Source organism: Leopardus geoffroyi, chromosome B3, assembly GCF_018350155.1.
Source record: "Leopardus geoffroyi isolate Oge1 chromosome B3, O.geoffroyi_Oge1_pat1.0, whole genome shotgun sequence".
In the NCBI taxonomy this organism is placed as follows: Eukaryota; Metazoa; Chordata; class Mammalia; order Carnivora; family Felidae; genus Leopardus; species Leopardus geoffroyi.
The window spans coordinates 74,031,218-74,052,817 of NC_059337.1; the positions used below are offsets into that span (position 1 = coordinate 74,031,218).

The window sequence follows — 21,600 nt, forward strand, 5'->3', positions numbered from 1 at the left end:
TGCCCCAAACCACTGGTTTCTCTCCTCATTACTATTCCTAGTATTAGATGGATCTTAAGGTCCCTGAAGGATGGCCTATACCCTAAACATCCAGGATGGTAACTGGTTCGTAAGTTGGGCACAGGAAACATTTGCTGAAAGAATGAACTAACAATAACTTTTTCAATGTCTATCATGTGTCAGGCTTTTGTGTTTTTAAATTGAGAAAGACAGAGTTCTTGCCCTCAAGGAGCTTACCATCTAGTGGTAAATCAGTTTAAGAGACATGTATAAATACATTATCTTGTTTAATCTCACAGTAACCCTTGAAGGAAGCTGGACGTTAAGAGATTTGCCCAAAGTGGTCAAGCCAGGCCAGGGCTAGTCTGAGAGGCAGGTCCTGGCACTGATGTGGAAGACCTAGTCACCTACTGCCAACTCCTGGGGTGCCTTGAGACTCCTCGCTTCCAAGGGTAATGCCTAAAGATTGGAAGGGGTTAGAAAGGTGGCCATAGTGTGCATCAGTGAAGAGCTCCAGCTCCAGGATCTAATTATGTCCCAGCTCTGTCACTCATTAGCTTTGTAACCTTGAGCAGGTTACTGAGTCTCTCTGAGCATCAGTTTTCTTATCTATAAAAGAAGAAGAATACTATAGTGGGCATCCATTGTTTTTACCTGCACAACATCCTGTCCTACTTCTGCTAACAACACACAGTTGCTGCCTTCTGTCTCCCCAGTTGTCAGTAATATGGATGGGGGTGCAGCCATGTTAACTCAAGTTAGCCAGTCATTTGCTCTCTGGAAATGACTCTTAAGTGGAATGACCCAAAGATGGAACCCCAGTGGAGGTCATTCATCCAGATGAAGTCATACTTCCCAGACTAGGGAGCCTGTCTGGTTCCTGACCTTTCATGACTAGTTCCGCCTCTTCTGTGAGCTCCCTACTACAACCTGCCCCACCAAATCCCTCTAATAAATTCCCATTTTCGTTTAAGTTTATTATGGTCAGTTTTCATTGCTTGCAACAACAACAAAAACTTTTAATTGACCCAACACCTACCTTGCAGTGTTGGAAGGGACTAAATGATTAAGTGAAGTTTGTAAAGTGCCTAGCCCAGTCTTTAGCTGCATAGCAAGCCATCAGTAAAGGGTGGTGGCTGTCTGTAAAGTAACATGGGGTGGGGGGAGGGGGGAAGGCCCAGGGGAAGGGGGAAGGGAGATTGTTGCTGATTTTGGTTCCACTAAGAGAAACCTTCCCCGAAGAGACAGTACAACAGAAGGGAGGGAAGTCCAGGCTATGATATGCTCATTTATTCAAAATGTCTTTATTGAAACAGAATGATAGAGCAAGGAAGAACGAGGTCTGGGAGGATGTCTTTGGGCACAGGATGGAGCCCAGACCTAGTGGTTACACTGTGGAGCTCGCTCCCTGTCCCCTGACTCTTGCCAAGGAAGTGAACACAAAGCAGCAGGGAGGAGATGGGGGTAGGGACAGCCCTCTGAGCTCTCCTCGATGGCTGGCATGAGGTGCCTCTGAGCCTTCTGGACAGCCCTGCCTTGCTCACTCAGTCCTCCCAATCGGTTCGCCAGGGCCTTATACCACCTTTCCGTACAAGCCAGCCTCCTGCCAGGGTGCTCAGAGGCCACTCAGAGGGCAGGGTTGGGGGTGGCAAGCAGTGGGACATGGTCACAGCGGTTAGGGGGTGGCTGCCGCAGCAGGGAAGGCCGGCGGCACAGCTCCCCATCCCGCAGCACTTCGGGCAGGAGTTTGCGCTTGGTCTCCGGCAGAAGCATGATGCTGAGGATGCACAGGAGGGCACAGGCCGCCAGCACCACATGCTGCAGGAAGGCTCCGTGGCCCATGTGGAGGCGCTGGGCTGGGCCACTCAGCCCTCCAAGAGCTCCCAGTGCCATGATCAGGCCCAGGCCTCGGCCCCTGGGAGAGATGGAGGAGGCACTCAGCCTCTAACCATGGGCCTCACCCCAACCCTTCTCCCGCACTTTCCCCTCCCTCCCTCAGGCCCTTCCTCAGCCCCAGCAACACTGCGCTCACCGGACAGTGGTAGGGATGACTTCAGCAGCGAGGAGGGTGCTGAGGATGCCAGCAGCTTGGGAGGAGAAGAGGCCAAGGACAGAGAAAGTGGTGATGGCAGCCTCATTCAGATCTGGAGGGCCAAGAGGGAGGATGTGAATGGAAGTGAGGAGATCACGCGTGGCCTAGTCCCTGGCTTCATCCCCTTGGTTCTCTGATCCCATGGCTCTAGCCAGGTGGGCTCTCTGGGCATCCACTAATCGACTAGGGAGAACAGACAGGGTTGTGTGGTCTGGTGGGGAGGATTGTGGAAGATCTGGGCAGGGTCTGGTCTGGACTTGGGAGTTAGTGGCTGAGCCTGCCTGAGGCACCTCTGCTGGGGTTCCTTTGCTCAGCCCACACTGTGGGGAAGGGAAGATGCTCACAATCCCACAGGCCCAGCAGGACCAGGGACGCAATGCCAGTGAGGGTCATTGAGAGTAGCAGGATGCCCCGGCGGCCAAATCGGTCCACGGTAACCCCCAGGAAGACGCAAGCCAGGGCTGCTGTGCCACTGGCCAGCAGAGAGCACAGGTAGAAGTCGGATGGGCTCCCTCCTCCTCCCACAGGCTGGTAACAGTGGCGAATGGCATGGGCAATAAAGCTGTGAGAAGGGGGACAAAGCAAACAGCGGTGTCTGAATCCCCATCCACAGCCTTCCACCACCCTGGCTGCCCTTGGCAGGGGTCCTCAGGCCTTCCCCACCCAGCCAGCCCCCATTCCAGCTACTGGCCTGGCCCTTGGCTCAGACACCCAGGCTCACTTGGTGAAGCCCAGGATAAGCAGATTTTTCCAGATGTTGCGGTAGTTGAGGAGGGAGGCGAAGGAAAAGGAGGATGTTGCAGGGAGAGGGCAGGTGTTCTCCAGGTCTTTGGGAAAGAGAGAGGAGCTGTCTGTTAAAAGAAACAGCTGAACCCAGGGTCCTCCACATGGGTGGTGGGGACCCTGAGAGGTGGCACAGCTGTAACCATGGAGAGGGCACTGTCATGTGTACATGTGAAGCATCACCTATAGGGACCCCTGTCTCTTACCCTGCAGGGCCTCCTGGGCCTCCTCTCCCAGCATCTGCCCATGGGGCCGGTTCCGCTCAGCCAGGATCCTCAGCACGGATTGCGCCTCCTCAATCTGTCGCTTCACTATTAGCCACCTCGCAGACTCCAGAAACAAACCAGGCCAGCTAGGGGTGGGGGTGGGGGTGCACTCTGAGGTCTCCTGATCCAGGGGTGGGAAACTCCCACCTCTGAAGGGCTAGGGCTGGGGCAGGCCTGAACAAAGGGCAGTGGAGAAGAGGAAAGGTCTCCAGGCTAGAGCCAGGCTGGAGATAGAGGTGGAAATGGCCAGACAACAGGTGGAGGATGATACTAACCCATAAAACAGGAAGAGGATGCAGGGAGCGGTGATCATTCGCTGAAGAAATCGCCAGTCCTTAGAGACAAGGGCCAGGCCCAGGAACAGGAAGTGCCCCCCCACCCCCACCAACTCCCCTGCCAGGGCCACCCGAAGCCTCTGGGTTGGGTCGCACAGTTCCAGGCCTAGAGATAGAGCAGGGACAGGGAGGAGACGCCAGGGAGGAAGGAGGCATGGGAGAGAGGAGAAGAAAGGGAGGGAGGACAGAGAGCAAAGTCAGACCCAGAGTGGAGGCTGTAGTCATCACCTCCCACAGACTAACCTCTGAGTGGTAAAGAGTGGAGAGACTGTTCAGTCCTCTCTCCTCTCCTCAAACTTGGGAGGGCTCAAGGGTCAGAGTCCCTGGTGGGTTCAGCATTCCCAGTTTACAGGGCCTTTCACATCAGGCCTCTTATTTGACCTTCATATCAACTCTTGTTCAAGGACATACAGCTAGTCAGGATTTCATTTTTAAATAAAGCTCCATTCCCTGACAGCAGTAAGTCAAGGGCAAGGAAGGCCTTAAAGATTGGAGGGCTGGTGGGGAGGGGTGTGGAGAAAAGCAAAGTCCCTGGATCCTTCAAAGGCTGGGGCAGAAAGGCAGCTGAGATCCTGGACAGCTGAAATTGGGGACTGAAAAGGGACTGAGGGGATCCTAGGGGGCAGTGGGAACAGCCTGGGAATGCAGACAGGCAGGCATGAGCCCCAAGGGAAGGACATCTGGGAAGTTGCCACTCACGCATTAGGTAGACACCAAGGTCAACTCCGGCAAGCAGAAAGCCCAGGAGGAATCGGAGGGCCATGACACCTGTGGAGGAGCCTGCGGCAGCCCCTCCCACTCCGCAGGGGCCCACCAACCCCAAGGTCAGCAGCACAATCCCTCGACGGCCAAATCTGGAAAGTGGGGAGGGCCTCTGGTCACCCAGACTCCCTGGGAGATGAGTTGCTGGGTGGAGCCCAGCTGCCCCCTTCAAACTTGGAGGTATGAGGACTGGGGTAAAAAGTTGGACTGAGGCTAGAGAAGATGGGAAGGGAAGGGGACCATGGATAAGTGATGTCTGGCCACTGGCCACTGGGATGTAGTCATGGTTCTGCAGGGGTGGGACCATGGACTCTTGTGGATGGGGCTATTGGTCAGAGATGAGAGCATGGAAGCAAGACCAACCATTAGAGGGGACAGGATATTGTTTAGGGGACTTATAACCATTGATTTCTGGGGATAGATTGGTTAGTGGGGATAGAGCTTGTCTTGCTCATACTGGTCAGCTCAGTGGGGATAAAGCTTGTGCTCATACTTGTCAGAGGAGATGAAGTCACTGATATACGGGGTTGGGACTATAGATCTCTGAAGGTGGGGCCATTGGCTACTTATGCATGGGGATAGTATTAGTGAAATGTAGCTATTGATCTTAGGGGACTGATTGATTTGGGGGGATATGGCCATTGTTCTATGGGCTGTTTCATGGGTCAATTAACCCATAATGATGGTCAGTGGGGATAGGGTCCTTTGCCAGAAGATCCAGTGATCCATGGGAATGGAACTATTTATTCATACATGGGGTAAAAGTATTGATCATGGGGATGATCATTAACCTTTGAAGATTGGACAAATGATCTTTGGGGATGGGGTGGGAACATTAGTCCTTGGGTGGATGGGGCTATTGGTCAGTGGGGATGAACCTATGGGGATATGAATTCATGGGGATAATCCGTAAGCAGGGGGGGTCACAGACCAGAGAAGCTGAGACTATTGGTCAGTGGTGATGGTCACTGAGTATGAGTCAGTGGAGGACAGGACTACTGATCCTTGACAGGCTGGGCTATTGATCTTTGGGGATAAGACCACTGATCTATGGGGATGAAGATAGGGGTCACTGATCATTGGGAAGGGGGACTGATCTCTGAGAGTGAAACTACTGACCCACACAATGGGGCCATTTTTCCATGGGGGTGAGCTTATTGGTTAATGAGGCTAAGGATACCGAATTTAGGAGACTGGATTATTGGAATTTGGGGATGAGGGTATTATTCCATAGGAATGATGCTATTGGTCTATGGGAATGAGGCCACTGATGCATGAGAATGGGCTGTTGACCTGTGGGTACGTGACTATTAGGCAGTGAGGATAGGTATTGATTTTAGGGATTATTGACTGTTGGGTTGTCTTTGATCCGTGGAAGTTCAGCTATTAACCCATTTGGATGGGACTGTATATGGGTGGAGATGAGTCTAATAATCTATGAGGATGATCAGTGGAGATGCAATACTTGGTCAGTGGTGATGGTGTCAAGAATTAGAGGAATTGGGAGTTTTGATCCCTGGGAAAAGCTATTGGTTGGTGGGGATAGGCTGTTGACTTTTGAGATAAGGCCATTGATTCATGCAAATTGGGCTTTTGATCTGAGAGGATCTAAGAGCACTGAAGACACATGAGGATGGGACTATTAATCTCTGGGGGAGGGGGTGCTATTGTGGTCATTGATCTATGGGGTTTGGACAACTGACCCATAAGGGTGGAGTCATTTGTTTGTAGAATTGAACTATACAGGTCAGTGGGATTGTGGCTGTTGATATTTAGGAATTAATGTAATGATCTATAGGAATAAGGCCCTCGAGATGGAATCCATCATGTGGACGGGGCTATTAGTGGGGATGGGTCTGTGAAGATGGAGAGGGAGGTGGTTAGTGATGACAGGCACAATAGAGGAGGAGCTAGGACTTTTGATCTGTGGAGATAGTTTTTGATCAGTGGGGATGGGGCTATTGTCTTTGGAGATTAGCCACTGATCCAAGGATATGGGGATGGGGAATATGTGGTAGTGTCCCCTTGTGCAGAAGAGGTATGGAAGGAGTATTTCTTGATGGGGAGTGAAGTTGAGACAGGGATGGGCTGCATATCATTGAACAGAAGTCCAGAAGACTGTAGAGTCCAGCGGATCCTCTTCGACCTCTCGGAAAGGCCACTTGCCTGGGCTAGCCACCCTAGCACCCCCCCCCTCTCTACTTGCCCCATCCCCACGGCAGCCCTCACCTGTCCGCCGGGTAGCCCAGGAACAGGTAGCCAGAGGCAAAGCCCAAGATGAAGAGGATCTGCTCCAGGATCACCTGCCAGCCCAGGTCACACACTAGATCCCACTGGGGATGTGAGAGGGATACAGGGGGCTTGAGGCCCTTTGCTCCTCGCTCTCGGCCCGCCCCCAGACCCGCGGCCCAGCAGGCTGCCTCACCTGGCCAATGGCGTTGGTGGTGAGCACCGGCAGACCGTTATAGTCCCAGTCCTTGAGACAATGGTTGAAGTCCGGCGGGGCAAAGCCGCTGCACGAGGGGTCCGTACTGGTGGCGACGCGGCTGGCGGCGCTGGCTGCTAGGGCCGCGCTGGCGACGCTGACGCCGCTGGCGTTGGGGGGCTGCTCCCAGCCGGAGGCGTTGGGGGCGAAGCCTCCGTAGTGGCAGTGCAGTGGGGGCGCCAGAGTGAAGATGGGGTCCGAGGCCATGCCCAGCGCCACGAAGAGCACGGGCAGGCAGCAGAGGCCGAGCTGCAGCTGCTGGCCGCCGCCCAGCGCCCCCACCTGGGCGAGCAGCGCTTCAAAGCTGAGGGGGCCGGGGGGCACGGCCAGCGACAGGCTGCTGCCCATTCCGTCGCCGCCCGCGTCGCCCTCCCCCTCCCGCTCCCTTTCGCGCTCCCGCTCACCCTGCAGCTGCTCCGTGGGCACCGCATCTCCGAGGGTCCCGACCTGCTGGGGGGTGGGGGGGAGAAGGGTGAAGCGGAGAAAGCCGCAGAGCAAGGGAGGAGAGCCGGCGCGAGGAAGGCGGTCAGGGGCGGGGAGTGCGCGGGAGGAAAATGCCAGGCTTTCGGCGCGGGTGCGGGGGGATGATGGCGTAGCCCCGGGGGCGCGGGCACTTACTCCGTTGGGGTTGGGAGTGATCTCTACAGTGCTGTCGATTTTGCTGCCGCCCCCGCCATTGGGCTCGGGGGTCCCGGTGGCCACCCGGGGAGCCAGCTTGCCGACCGCGGAGGCCCTGTCGGCCCGCACCAAAAGGATGCGCTGTCCTTTGGCCCAGTGGGGGCACCGATGCCCGGATAGAGGCTGGAGAGACCCCGCTCTGCAGCTCTGCAGCCGCGGGCGCCTCCTTCGTCTCTGCGATCTCTGCGCTGCTTTCCCCTCCCCTTCCTCCAGACTCTCCTCCCCTTCCCACGTCAGCAGAACCTTCGGTCCAGACTCTTCGTCAGAGAGAGGAAGGGGGGCCAGGGCCCAGGGGCTCTGTCTCCGTTCTCTGGGTCTGCGGGCCATTGCGGTAAAAGGAAAGAAAGCTGAAAGATAGTAGCTAGTCCAGGCAGTTGCCAGAGATACCTCATTTGCTTCCAATTCTTCCTCCTCATTCATTCATCCAACCATCCATCCATCTTTCCATGCATCCACTCATTCATCAGTAAAATTTATTAAGCATCTATTATGTGCCTGGCCTTGTGCTAGGCTTTGGGAGATAACAGGATGGACAAGACCCACCTTGGAGTAGCTTACTGGGGAGACAGCCATTTATACTGGCGACTACAGTACAGGGGATGAACATGGAGGGCTGGGCTGGGCTCTGTACTCAGCCCTGGCTGCAGTCCTCTACAAGACCACATCTCTGGGTTTCAGCACCCCCACCCTGGCGGAGTGTTCCTCATCCTCAGCATCATTTGGCACTGTTGACCACCCCTTCCTCTAAACACTTTCTTTTTTGGCTGCTAAGTCTCACACTCTCCTGGTTTTCTTTCTCTTGCTCCTTTTTTCTCCATGGCAGGCTCCTCCCCCACCTCTTCACCATCATTCAGTGTCTTCGAACCTGAGGCTTGGTCCTGGGCCCTCCTCTCATTTCATTGTTCTTTCCACCTTGGGATCTCACCCATGCTCACAGCCTCGGCCTCATTCACCCCCAATGTAAACAATACAAACCTAATCCCCGGATTTACACCTCTAGCTCACACCTCTCTTCTGAGCCCCAGACCTATGTAGCCACCTCTTATTCATCTTCTTAACCTTGGGTGACTCACAAGGACCTCAAACTCAATACATCCAAGACCAAACTCACGCTCTTCCCCTGTAACGTCTTCTAGTGCTTCTTTGCCTTGTGAATGGTACCCTCACCATTCAACTGTGACCATATGTTCAAGGTGACAGCCCTTACAAGGACTCCTCCTTACCCCCATATCAAATCATTTACAAAACCCTGTCCATTTTCCTTCCTGCATAGTTCTCAGATACTCTGCTTTTCTACCATTAGTCAAGCTACCTGTTGCACAGACTACTTGGGCCTCCTAACTGGTGTTCTGCATCCACTGTTTCTGCCCCATTCCCTTATCTGTATTTATAGTGCAGATGGAGTGTTTGTTTTTTTTCATAATGCAGATCTGCTCATGTCCCTTTCCTGCTTAACAGCCTTCAGTGGCTTCTCCTCACCAACAAGGTATAAATAAATACTAATGTTCCAGGAGCCTCATACATGCTCCTGCAGACCTGGTCCCATGCTCCCTGGTGCTCCACCTCGCTTCTTTCCCCAAACTGCACTCATCACACTGGACTTCTTTCAGTTTTTTTTCAATGTCACAGGGCCCTTGGACAAGTTAATCTTTATGGCTTGAAGGCTTGTCCTCTCCTAGTCAGTTCTCCTCATCCTTCAGCATATTTGCACATTTGTCTCAGAGAAGCCTTCCTTAACCCCTAGAATTACTACTCAAAAGTGTGACTTACAGACTAGAGCTCCAGGAGCTTGTCAGAAATGCAGAATCCAAGCCTTTGAATCATAATCTCCATTTTAACCAGATTCCCATGAATAGGTACATTCAAGTTAGAGGTACATTTCTCTAAGAGATTTGATACCTAACAGGTACTTGATTCTTCATCTAAGGTAAGGGCTATAGAGGAGTGTCTTGTTAGTCTCAGCCAGGAAATCCATTGCTTCTTCTCTCCACTGGACCGCACTTCCAATTTGCCTCCTCTGTTCAGAAAATTTCCAGATATGAGAAGCCTTCCAATACATTAAGCAGCTTCCCACTGCTCCCCTCTGCCCCCACCCCCCCAGCTCATTTCAGTATCTCTTTAGGATTTACTTTAGTGCTGTCACAGTCAGCATTCCTTGGGGATTCATTTGCCTGTGTCCTTATGTCTGCCCTGGAATTATAATCCCTTAACTTTATGTGGCTCTGGGCCCTTCACATGTATTATCTTGTATGGCCTCTCAACAACCCCATGAGACCATTATGATCATCCTCATATTAAAGATAAGCTCAGAACTCAGAGGGACTCACAGGATTTACCCACAGACACATGGGTACATGGCAGATCTGGGACTTGCACTGAAACCTCTGACTTGATTTCCAGGTTGATCTCTTTACATTCTTCCTGGGAGATGGAGGACAGCCCTGTTATAAGTCTTCAATACATAGTGTGCATTTTGGTGACCCCAGAATCTGGAAGTGAGTTTTCTTTAAGGGTGATATGAGAAAGAAGGAACCCAAAATGGAGAAGGCAAATGCATAGAGGGTGCCAAGAGACCTGAACTGTGACTGAAGCTTGGGGTGCCTCTAATCCAGTCACTGTGCTAAAATGTCATTTGGGAAAAAGCACAAATGAAGCAATGGATCTGTGGCTTGGATTTCTTCCCTGTGGTAAATGGCTGGAGCGATCCCCCATCTAAGCCATGGCTCATCAATTTCACCAAAGCATGAGGACTATGGACTAATTGCATTCACCTGCCCCTCGGCTCCTCTAAAAGAAGGTGTGTCTAGAAAGGCAGTGAGCAGGAGGACTGGGAAGGAAGGTTTAAGGGGCCAGACCTTCTTGGGTTAATCTAAGGCGGAGGGTGCCCAGGCCAGCCAGCAGCACTTTCCAGTTGGCCAGTGCTGTCCTGTGGTGCCAAGCTGAGAACAGGCCTTCACTGGGATGATGTCTTCAGCATGGCACCTTTCAAGGCTCTTGTGAGGCCAACCTCTCCACAAGTGCAACTGTCTAATGACATCATATGATAATGAAGTCTTGGTGGAAAAGTCCCCATCACTAACAGTGTCTGCCTTCTGGGAATACTAGTTCTCAGACTCTTCTCAGTTCTCTCATCCCTGGGGCCTCAGCTCAGCTATTACTCTCAATCATCCCATCTAAAGTCTCCTTCAACAGCCTCTCCTTCATCCAGTTAGTCCCTCACATCACCCTGTTCATTTCCATTACCAGCAACTGTCAAATCTGTGGCAGGTATTCTTTTTTATTTACTTATTTTAACTGACTCAGTTATATCCATCCCACCCCCACAATGTACCTTCAGAACTGTGCTTGGCACATCATGGGAGGTGAAACCCACCAAATGAATCGTTTTTGGGAAAAAACAGCAAAATCTCCCCCCCAAACCTAAAGACATCCTGCCCACAGTGTGTATTCCATAGGTTTGGCCTAGGGGTGCCAGGCCTGGCCCCTCCCCCAGGTGCCCAAGAAGCAGAGTCAGAGAACCAGACAGCAGGGCTTATTGAGGCCCAGTTCTGTCCTGCCTGCTGTGGGGAGGAGCCCTTAGGCCTCTCCCAGACCTCCACATTCTGGGTGGTCAAAATCATGCCGTCACTTTCAGCTAACAGTAAGGTGCTGATGTCCTAGAGCCAAGAACCAGGACAAAAAAAGGGATCTGGATGGCTCCAGGTTTCAGCCACCCGATTCTCTGGGGGGCCAAGCTTTCAGAGGTGGGTGGCAGTGCAGTGACCAAGAACTTCCACCCCAGGCTGAGGGAAAGAGTCCAGTTCCTCCCTGCCCCAAGGGGCCTGGCACCTGCCCCTGACAAAGCAGGGAATAATATTAAATATAAATAATTTATACAAAATGGCTCGTACAAAAAGCTGTGGGGGGAGGGGGGAGGGACATCTCTGTGAGAGGCTGAGATGACTGGAAGGGGAGAGATGTCCCCACCTCTCCTGGTCCCTAAAAACAGAGCCCTCCTGCCACCCAAGGCCCAAAAGGGGGCTCTGGCAGGCAGGAGAGGGACAGAGCAGGATCCTCAGGGGGCCAGGCTGGAGAGCAGAGTGGTGAACTGCAGGGCCTGCCCTGCCAGCTCTGCCACACGCTGTGTCATCTCTTGGGCCGCAAGGCGGGACGGGTAGCCCAGGGCGGCCCCCTTGACAGCAAGCACAGTGGCTCGCAATGCCTGGCCCAGCGCTGTACCTGCAGCCCCGACCTGTGCTCGCAGAGGGGCGGAGGCTGCCAGCCGGCCCAGGGTGTCCCCAACAAACACCAGGCGGTGAGCGGCCACCACCACCCGCTTGCCATGGGGCACGAAGAGGGGTGGGGGCTGGTTGGCCTGGGTGCTGGACATCAGGGCCGCCACGGCTGCCTGCAGTGCTGAGTAGTGGCTCTGGCACTGCCCGGCGTAGAAATGCAAGAGCTGTAGATCTCCGGTGGGCAGATCCAGCGGCTCCCCTGCAGACAGGGCCTCCTGAGGGCAAGAGGAGTGGTTGGCGGGATGCTCTCAGTAGTGCCACTTTTGCAATCGTTTCCTCCCTCCTTCCCTCCCTCTGTTCCTCATTCTATCCTTTCTACCTGAGCTCTTCCCTCTGCTCATCAGAAAATTTAAATTCTCACAGCCAGTGGCAGGAAAGTGCCCAGAGGTGATGTCAGATAAATCTAGATTCAAACTGAACTTGTTTCCTTATAATCTAAAATGGAGAATCTGTCCAGGATCAACCTAATGTAAACCACATGTGTAATTAAAATTTTTCTAGTAGCCATGTTAAGAAAAAGAAACAAACTGGAATGTTTTAACTCCAGATATAAAAATTGTAATTTCAACCTATAATCAACATATAAATTACTTAGATTTCTTCTCATACTAAGCCTGCAAAACCTGGTGTGCGTTTTATACTTACAGCACTTTTTGATTCAGACTAGCCACATTTCAAGAGCCTAAGAGCCGCACATGACTAGTGGCTACCATACTGGATAGTGCAGTTCTACTATCTGCCTCCCAAGGCTGTGGTGCAGTTAATGATGCAGCATATAGAAAGGGCTTAGAACAGAACACTGTACATTGTGAGCACCATATGAGTACTAACTATGGCTGTGATTAGTGTTGACACATGCGATGTGCTTATTAGCACAGGGTCCGTACTTGGTAAATACCCGATAAACAGTAGCTACTATGCTCAGGACCGGTCCACACAGTTGAGGAGGCCACCTCACTTTTCTGAGGCCCAGAGAGATTATCTGGTGACTTCAGGGCCCCTGGCTGCTTACTGGTGGAGCCGGGATTAGAAGCCAGGTCTCTTAGGAACCCAGGAATTCACAGTTGGAAGGAGCCTCAGAAGTTACCTGGCCTAGCTCTGACCCACATCCCAGAACTCTCTCTGCTTCCCTGGCTGCTCGGTTTTCTGATTCCTCTCCAACACATTCTTTCCCCTCTTTCTGAATTCCTAATACTCTTTTTCAGGTCCCAGCTCCTTCATGCTGACGCCTCTGTACTCCAGCTCTGGCTCACCGAGTTCTTACCCCCATCCTAATATCTCTCCCTTGATGGTTCCTCTTCCTGGTCCCCCTTCTCTAGCACTGACCCACAGGGTTACCTGCTGCTCCGGTGGCCCCCTCTCCAGCAGTTCAGGATCCCCTGGGAAGGCTTTATCCAGGGGCCTAGATCCCTGAGCTTTATCCATGCCCTGCAGGAGGGATCAGGGTCTCAGTGCAGTGGTGGGGGAGCAGGGAAGGTGGCCTCCCCGTGTTCCTGCCCCTTCCCCCTCCGCCTTCCTTCCTGAGGTTTCTTCTGCCATCAGAGATTCCAGTCCCTTGACTCCAGGCCTGGGAGAAGCCCTGGTGGCAGGTCAGATGACTTGGGGACCCTAGGCTGGGTTTAGAAGGAATGTGGCACCAGTACAAGTGGTGGGACCAAGTACTGGCAACCCAGGCCATAAGGTGCAGGGCCAGTGAAGGGAGGGTCCCTCTGGGTCCCAGACCTTCTCACTCCTCCCCTTGGCTCTCTTGGGGGCATTTCCGGTGGGGGTGTTGGGAGGTGAGCTCACCTTCAGGTGGACATAGTCATATTCCTCGGCCATCGGGATGCCCTCATACTCATTGTGGTGTCCTGCTGGATCATCCTCTACCTCCCCACCTTCTGGATCCCCCTCAACCTTGGGGCCCCCGTAGCCAGGCAGGCGAGGTGGGGGTGGGGGCAGAGGCCGGTCCTGGATGCTGCCCTTTCGGCCTGGAGCAGGAGAGGGAGCTGGGGAAGGGTTGGGGGCCTCAGGAACAGGCAGGGCAGGCAGAGGGCGGCGGGACAGGCTCTCAGCTGAGGGCAAACGGGGCCTGTGTGGGAGTGGGGGGCTTCTGGCCAGAAGCAGGGCCAAGGTGTCCAGGTCATTGGAGGCAGAGGCTCCTGGGCGCTCTGGAGAAGGGGGTGCCTCCGGCCCGAGCAGGGGCACATCGTAGATGCCCTCATCAGTGCCTCCACCTTCCCCATCTGCTAGCAGTTCCTCTGGTGCTTCATACAGATTGAGCAGGGCTGATGCCCGTTTCAGGTTGGAGGGGGCAGCGTAGAGGGGAGGCTCTGGTTCCCGGCCTCCCTCCCACTCCAGATCTGGCTCCAGTTCTGACGGTGGCTTTGGGGCCAAAGGCACATCATAGGGAGCTTCATCCTCTTCAGGAGCCTGTGAGGCAACCCAGGCTACAGGGCGGGTAAAGGAGGCAGGGGAGTCGTAGGGGCCACTGGAGGGAACTCGGAGGGCAGTGGGGGGCACATCATAGACCTGCAGAGGGAGCAGAGCCACCAGTTACCCTCAGCCTCAGCAGTGGACCCCACTGAGAGCCCTCTGTTCCCTGACCAACATACACAGACCTCTGGTCCTCACCTCCAAGGCATCTCCAGGGGCAGCTGATTGGGTCCCACTCCCTCTGGGGACCTTGTAGATGGGATCAGGGGAGGGCGGGCAGGGTCCAGGTGAAGGTTCTAAGGTAGGACAGGGCCGAGCTGGGGGTGGCACCACATATACCTGAGGGATCAAGACAGATGCGTGGGTCGGGACCAGGAAGAAGATAATGTATGCCTTACAGGAGCTTAGATCCCTTCCAGCCCCCACCCCGTACCAATGGGGAAACAGAGCCGAGGAAGGGTTGGCAGGCAGGTTTCACATAGTACAGGATCAGTGAAGAGCTGCGGTCTCAGGGATTGCCCTGCCCCACCTCGCCACAGGCACCAGTGAAGGGGAACTAGGCTCTTCTGGTTTGGGGATGGGAGGGCTCTAGCTCTCACCTCCTGGTCCTCATTGCTGTGCTCTGGGGCTGGATGTGGTGAGCCATGCTGGGCTGGGAGCACCTGGGTGAGGCTGGGCTGGGGTGCTGGGCCAGCAGGAAGGAGCTTCACTCTGTTGGCGGGCACAATGCCCTGCTGGCCATGCAGGGAACAGAGGCACCAGCCGTCCAGCCCACCAGCGCCCTCCCTCTGCAGTACCCGTAGAACATCCCCTCGGCGGAAGGACAGCTCCTGGGGGGACTCAGCGGTGTTGTCGTAGAGTGCCCGAGCCAACTGGGCCTGGTGGGTGAGGTGGGAATGGGGAGATGGGTCTCACACATATATATCAGGTCATGACATTCCTTGCTCAAACATTATGGAGCTCCCCATTTCCCACAAGCTAAAAATGTGACCTCCTGACTCCGCTCTTCCTGACTGGTCCTGCCTGGTCTCCAGCTGCATCCCCTGCCTTCCTCCTCTTCCTTTCTATTCCTTGAACTAAAGAAATTCTCACCTCAGGGCCTTTGCACTTGTGGTTTCCTTGACCCAGAATGCTCTTGCCCTGACTCGTCATCTGACTGGCCCTTTTTTTATCCTTAAGTTCTCCTTAAGTGTCTCCTTCTCGAAGAGGTCTTTTCTTCACTCTTCTCCCCACCCCATTCTGTGTCATCTCCACTATTGTTCCCTTCATAATACTTTACACTATTTGCCTATTTAATTTCTTATCTATTTATTCCCCTGCCCTATAAGCTCTGGGGAGCAGGGACTGATGTATTCCTAGCCCCTGCAATAGGGCTCCACCTGGAATCAGTGCTCAGTGAACATATATTGAATGAATTTCCTCCAAAGCTTTGTGTACATGAGAAAGCCCTGCTAACGTCTCCCATAGAATCTTCTTCACCCTTCCTGTTTCCCAGTCAGCATCCCCCACAAGCAGAAGGTTAGATTAAGTGGCAGCAGACACCCATCAATCTGAGGGAGACTGGGAAAAATGCAACCCAGACAGTGCCTAGGCATAAAAAGGAAGAAAACAGAAACTGAAGCAATGCTTTTGTTCTCAGTCTGAGCAAATAAGGTTCTATCAGAGGAAGTTGAGGTTACCATGGAGAGGAGAAAAGTGTATACACTCCAGTGTGTGTGTGTGTGTGTGTGTGTGTGTGTGTGTGTGTGTGTGTCGCGGGACTGGCAGACCAACCAAGAGCAAGCATTTACCATCCTGTTTCCAGTCCTGTCTGGTCGGGACATCTAAGTTTTTTTCCTCCAAGAGTCATATGCTAAGGTGGTAAGTCACAGATATTAAGTGCAAATTATGTATCCAGACACTGTGCAAGTCATTACACTAATCATCTCATCTCATTTAATCCTTAAAACAACCTTATGAGTGGGGCGCCTGGGTGGCTCAGTCGGTCAAGCATCCAACTCTTAATTTTGGCTCAGGTCAAGATCTCATGGCTCAGGAGATGGAGCCCTGCATCGGGCTCTATGCTAACAATGTGGAGCCTGCTTGGGATTCTTTCTCCCTCTCTCTCTGCTCCTCCCCCACTCTCTTGCTCTCTGAAAATAAATAAATAAACTTTAAAACAACAACAACAAAAACAGGCTTATGGTGCTCCTGGGTGGCTCAGTCAGTTAAGCGGCTGGCTTTGGCTTAGGTCATAATCTCATGGTTTGTGAGCTCGAGCCCTGCATCAGGCTGTCAGCTCAGAGCCAGGAGCCTGCTTTGGATTGTGTATCTCCCTCTCTCTCTGTCCCTCTCACTCTCTCAAAAATAAAAATAAACATTAAAAAAAATTAAAAGACAAATAAAAAATTTTAAAAAACAAGCTTATGAGGAAGGAGCCTTCATTATCCCCATTTGGAAAGGAGACTGGGACAGAGAGAGTAGGACTTTGCCTACAACACATGAACCCCAGGCTGTTTGACTCCAGAGTCCACGTTCTCAATCACCCCCTATTACCTCTCCACAATCACAAACGTAAGGTTCTACTTTTCTTCTTCATATGTTAGTAACTTAACCTCTTGGTTAAGTAGAGTCCATGACTCAAACATGACTCAAATACATTATGAAATCTTCACTATTCCCAATTTCCCTTTGGTAGCCACTCCTCACAGGGCTCTGGTTCCATGTTGTTCTTTGGTAGAATCAAGCTTACACCACTCACAATATCAAAATATATTCTGGTTTGGTTATGTTTGCTAAATGACTGCGCCTGTTGGCAGGATCCCAGGCAGTGGTGGTGGAGAGCAGATAGTTAGTAGTTAGACATAACTACCTAATAGGTAATTCATGTGGGCTAATTCAGTAAAACATCTCAAGCTAAAGATCTCTGGCAGACTGCATTTGGCCACCCTGGAGAAGGAGGCCCTGCTCAACCAGCATGAGTGCATGTTCCTCTTGACTGACATTTCCCTTGGGTGGAGAGGTTGTCCAGCCGTTCATGGCTTGGTGATTTTAACAACAAACTGACTTTTTTCCTCTTGCCTCATTCCAAACTCCTCAAACTATTTTCTGATTATATTTTGGCTTCTAAATGATATTGTTTGGGGCGCCTGGGTGGCTCAGTCAGTTAAGCATCCGACTTAACTCAGGTCATGGTCTCGCAGTTCGTGGGTTCAAGCCCTGTGTCGGGCTCTCTGCCATCAGCGCAGAGCCTGCTTCAGATCCTGTGTCCCCCTCTTTCTGCCCTTTCCTGGCTTGTGTGCACATCTGCTCTCTCAAAAATAAATAAACTTAAAAAAAAAAAAAAAAAGATATTGTCCCACAGAAAGAAAACATGTCAACCAGATGACACAAACTCCTGGTTAGGTCCACACTTTTCTTTCTAAGTGTAAATTAGAAATTAGTACTTTGGATTAGACAGTGGGTTAAAAGCACAGCTCTGAAGCAGACAGACTTGCGTTTAAGTCCTGGCCCTATCCTTTTCTAGCTGGGTGACTCTGGGTAGGTTGTTTAACTTTCCCAAGCTTCAGTTTCCTCCTTTGTGCAATTTCATATCCATATCCAAATATCCATTTTCAGGGGCACACAGGTGGCTCAGTTGGTTAAGCATCTGACTCTTGATTTCTGCTCAGGTCATGATCTCACGACTCATGGGATGGAACTCTGAGTTGGGCTCTGCACTGACAGCATGGAGACTGCTTGGGATTCTTTCTCTCTCTCTATCTCTCTTTGTCTCTCTGCCCCTCCCCTGTTCACATGTGTGTGTGCTTTCTCTCTCTCAAAATAAATAAACTAGGGCCAGTAAATGCTCGATAGATATTAACTGTTATTAGGATCCTGTGAGTTTGATTAGTACAGATGCCACCTCCCACCTCTAGGTAAAAAGAAAAATCTACCTCCTGGGACCACAAAGCTGAAGAGCTGACCAGCTTCTGTGCCAGCATCTTTATGTCAGAATACCCCCATCATTTTCAGGCTCTGAGCTAATCTTACCATCACACAGATTGAGGAGCTAAAAGGAGTTTGGTCTGAGAGTGATAATCGAACTCCTTGAGGGGTATGAGAGAATGTCAGGAGCCATGCTTCCAGCCTCATAAATCTCCTTCTCAGAGCACCCATTCAGAGGGGGCCAGAAGGCACACAGCAGACTAGCTTTCCCTGGGAAATCACAGCGTCTAGGGAACGGTGGAAAGGGGACAGAGTTGTTTGAAATCAGACTATAAGGTACACTGGACAGAAAGCAGAGGTGGGGCTGTGGAGAGCTCCTCTTTGTGCTCAGGTCTGAATTCCACCCAAAGGGGCCAGACCTCTGGGCCTTACAATTTCGGGAACCCAGGCCAGAGTTGCTGATAGACTGACTGATGATGGGTGTGGCCACCTCTGCTCTACCCCCTCCTCAGGGGCCCAGCTGACTTGTGAGGGAGTGGCTGCCTTAACTGGGGATGGGGGGGTGGGGTGGGCGGGTAGAGTGGCAGTGGGCCACACACTCTCTAGGAGGCCTCCTCCCACTGTCCCATCATGCCAGCTGTCTCCTCCCTTTGTCCCCAGTCCCCGGAAAGTGGCCAGAAGCTGGCTGACATCACCTCTCCTCCTCCCTCTATTTTTGCTGTCTCCCTAACAGATCTCCTTCTTTGGCTCAATTTCCCCCCTTTCCTCCATTCTTCCTCTAGAGAAGGGCCTCTTTGGCCTCTCCTACTTTCCTAGAGCCACCTCCATTCAGCCCCCTCCCAACCTTTTACTTGCCTCCCAATCACAAGCCCCTGCGACCACCGGTGGCCATCTGTTCCCGCCCATAAAACAGCAAGCTAGACTTGCCCCCTCCCCTCCATCCAGAGGCAGCCACCAGAAAGAAAAGAGGAGAATGAGGAGGAGGGGAGATGGGGGAACCTAGACCCAGGAGGAGCTGGGGATGAGGAGTGAGAGGGAGAAAGGGAAACAAAAGTGGGTTGGGGGGGGGGGGGGGCGGGAGACACAGCCTCCCGGAGGAGAAAGGGCCCAGGGAGAGAGACAAAGAGAAAGCAGAAATAAAAGTGACATGAGTGCAGGGCAGACCGTGGAGGCCAATAGCCCGCATCCTCCTTTCCCTGGTGGACTCACCGACGTGGCTATGGCCATGGCCTTGGCCTCCTGTGTGGCCTTCTCCAGGCCAGGCTCGGTTTCGCTGAGTTCAGCAGCGGCCGACCCGCACCATGGAGGCGGCCCCCGGCTGCGGCGCCTGAGTCGTGGCCTCGGCGGAGGTTGGAGGAGGAGAAAGAAAGCCCACAAAATTCCCCAAATGGGAGGCAGCTTGGCCGGGCAGGAGGAGGAGCGGGGCGGGCCGGGGCGTCGCTGCGGGACCTCATCCAAGGGCGCGCGCTCCGTGCTGTCCCGGGGGCCACGGGGTTGGCCAGGCCCCCGTAGCTGCCTGCCCTAGGCCGCGGAGGGACCCCGGGTCTGCATGGCCCGAAAGCTCCCACCCAGAGCTGGGGCAGGCGAGGAGGCGGGAGCTGGGGCCGCGCTCGACGACTCGCCAGGCCGCTCAGGACGGCCCCGAGGGCTGGGAGAAGCCGCAGAAGCGGTTGGGCTGGACGAGCGAGTTCAGAGGCCAACCCTCCCCACCCGGGGGCCGCGGCGGAGAGCGGTGCTCCCAGGGCTGTGGTCGGGGCGGCCCGGGGCCCTGCGGCGGCCCGGCTGCGAGGGGGTGGGGCGAGCGAGCGCTGAGACGTTCGCCCCTCTTCAAACTCGCCCAAGTTGGCGAAAGAAGGCCAGGCTGGCGCCGAAGGCCTCCGAGAGCGTGGCCGTTGGGCTGCGTTGCCCGAGCGGTTGCGTTCGGCCCAGACACTCGCACCCCCCGCGGCGAGGCGGCTTCACACTCACGCACACTCTCCCTCAGGACGCCAGGGGCTGGGGGGGCGCCGCGACGGAACCTTGCTCCCCGCACGCGGGCTCGGCCCGAAGGGGCGGGACGGCCTTCCTCGCGCCGTCTCGGGGCCCACCCGCGCGCCGCCACACCTCAGCCCGCTCACGCGCACCCCCGGCAGGGCCCCTCGGCGCGCCGCGGAGCTCTGGGCAGCTCCCAGGTGTCTCTGGGGACGGAGAGGAAAGCCACAAAGCAAAGGAAGCAGCAAAGAGAAGGCGAAGGAGGAGCAGGGGCCAGGGTCCTGTGGACTCGCCTGGAGTGGGTAGGGGGAACACTGAAGGGGCTGCGAAGGCTCCGGGGGGTCGCGCGTGGCCTTCGGGCTCAGCCCCCACGCGCGGTTCCCCTTCCCTCCCCTTCCCGGGCTCCTGGCTCCCTCTCAGGGCAGTTTCTTCCTCCTCCCCTCGGGCCCTCTCAGCTCCGGCGCGGGACTCAGTCCTGGGGATTAAAAGAAAGGAGGGAGGGGAAAAGGGAGGGGAAGGGAAGGGGCGGAGGAGAAAGGAGGACGATCCCTCCAAAGGCGGGTGTTGAGTTTCAGCTCGGGACCCTCGGGCCAAACTGCACGCCCCCTCCCGGGCCCTGTACGCGGCGCCTCTTCCTCTCTCCGTCGCGGAGGACCTCCCGGTAGTGTGGTCTGCTTTCTCCCGGGAGCTTCCCTCACCCCGCCACGCCCCCGCTGTGCCCGGCCAGCCCCGCGCCGCTGTCTGCCTCCCTTTCGTGAGCCCCACATCTGTCTTTCCCTTGGGAGGGAGCGCGCTCCTTCTCCTTTCTGGGGTCCTCAGCGGAGCGTCTCTTCTCTCTTGGCGTTACCACCGCAGGGGTGGCAGGGGTGACCGGCCGTTCTTGCGGGGGACAAGGACGGGGAGCTGCGGCTGGACATGGATTCTGGCCCTGGCGAGAGAACATGAGCCTGGTCCCAGAGCTGCAGGCTGGCGGGTTGTGCCGCTCTTACACTTCTCTGCCAGTCTGGGCCTGTCCACCGCCCTCACTCTGGCTCACTCTGCTACCACGCGGAGCAGGAGTGCGGACTGCGGGCACAAAAGGGCAGACCTCTTTTAGAGGAGCTGGGATCAGCTGCAAGAACAGGGTTCTTGGGTTCCCACACCTCTCCTGACCTATTACTACTCCTTAGTGTGTGCTGTTCCCTCCAGCTACCCCTACCTCCTGCTTCTTCCTATTGAGACACACCTCAAGGCCTCTTAGGCTGGAAGGGAGCCTTCCTTCTTCCATTTTTGAGATTCCTAGTATTTAAAAAAATTAGATGCTAAACAGGATTAAAAAGCTGTAGTAGATTTTCAGTGTTTACATTTAACAAATTAACACTTCAAATACATAAAGCAGACAATGACTCTAGGTATAACTTCATTTGTAGATAACATCAGAAGTCTAATTTAAGGCCCTTTGTGAACCTGAGGCTCCCTCCTTCTCTCTTCACATTCCACAGGCCCACACATCCAGACATTTCCTAGGAGGGGAGGGGGATACCTGGCCTGGCTCCCCCTCCCTGTCACCTGGGCATCTGTGAGGAGCCCTGTGGGACCTATGGGGTGGGTTAGGAAGAGATTCTGTTCTGGTCTTGGCTCAGAGTTGGGTGGA

The 21,600-nt window shown here is 54.0% G+C and overlaps 2 protein-coding genes across 12 annotated transcripts; both read right to left on the bottom strand.

Moving 5' to 3' along the window:
• Positions 1–1,275: 1,275 nt before the first annotated feature.
• SLC22A17 (solute carrier family 22 member 17) lies at positions 1,276–7,870 on the bottom strand. 4 transcript variants are annotated; one of them, XM_045450412.1, is made up of 10 exons: positions 7,342–7,870; positions 6,664–7,170; positions 6,468–6,571; positions 4,176–4,330; positions 3,417–3,582; positions 3,082–3,227; positions 2,814–2,919; positions 2,383–2,654; positions 2,033–2,144; positions 1,276–1,915 (listed from the first exon to the last, which is right to left on the bottom strand). In XM_045450412.1, exons 1-10 carry the CDS (start codon positions 7,819–7,821, stop codon positions 1,627–1,629), a joined length of 2,337 nt encoding a protein of 778 aa, XP_045306368.1. In that variant the 5' UTR covers positions 7,822–7,870; the 3' UTR covers positions 1,276–1,626. The 4 variants fall into 4 exon arrangements, with proteins under 4 accessions (XP_045306368.1, XP_045306367.1, XP_045306370.1 ...); XM_045450411.1 differs by having other exon boundaries at positions 6,664–7,173; positions 7,342–7,862; XM_045450414.1 differs by having other exon boundaries at positions 2,437–2,654; positions 7,342–7,848.
• A 1,347-nt stretch (positions 7,871–9,217) lies between these two features.
• EFS (embryonal Fyn-associated substrate) lies at positions 9,218–20,645 on the bottom strand. 8 transcript variants are annotated; one of them, XM_045450419.1, is made up of 8 exons: positions 19,206–20,643; positions 14,690–14,968; positions 14,289–14,429; positions 13,464–14,186; positions 13,014–13,103; positions 11,620–11,890; positions 9,729–9,818; positions 9,218–9,418 (listed from the first exon to the last, which is right to left on the bottom strand). In XM_045450419.1, coding segments are annotated over exons 1-8 (1,614 nt in total). In that variant the 5' UTR covers positions 19,224–20,643; the 3' UTR covers positions 9,218–9,416. The 8 variants fall into 8 exon arrangements, with proteins under 8 accessions (XP_045306375.1, XP_045306377.1, XP_045306380.1 ...); XM_045450421.1 differs by lacking the exon at positions 9,729–9,818; XM_045450418.1 differs by lacking the exon at positions 9,218–9,418 and having other exon boundaries at positions 9,473–9,818; positions 19,206–20,644.
• Between the last annotated feature and the right edge of the window lie 955 nt (positions 20,646–21,600).

Bases quoted from the DNA above. Each gene is read 5' to 3' on its own strand.
- SLC22A17 (XM_045450411.1), bottom strand. From the start codon at position 7,821: ATGAATGAGGAGGAAGAATTGGAAGCAAATGAGGTATCTCTGGCAACT. The intron at 3,583-4,175 runs GTGAGTGGCAAC...CTCTATCTCTAG, and splicing joins CCTTGGTGTCTACCTAATGC to GCCTGGAACTGTGCGACCCA. The intron at 2,655-2,813 runs GTGAGCCTGGGT...CCCTTCTCACAG, and splicing joins CTTATCCTGGGCTTCACCAA to CTTTATTGCCCATGCCATTC.
- EFS (XM_045450417.1), bottom strand. The intron at 14,187-14,288 runs GTGAGGACCAGA...CTCCCTCTGCAG, and splicing joins CCCCTGGAGATGCCTTGGAG to GTCTATGATGTGCCCCCCAC. The intron at 13,104-13,463 runs GTGAGCTCACCT...TCCCTCCTGCAG, and splicing joins ATGACTATGTCCACCTGAAG to GGCATGGATAAAGCTCAGGG.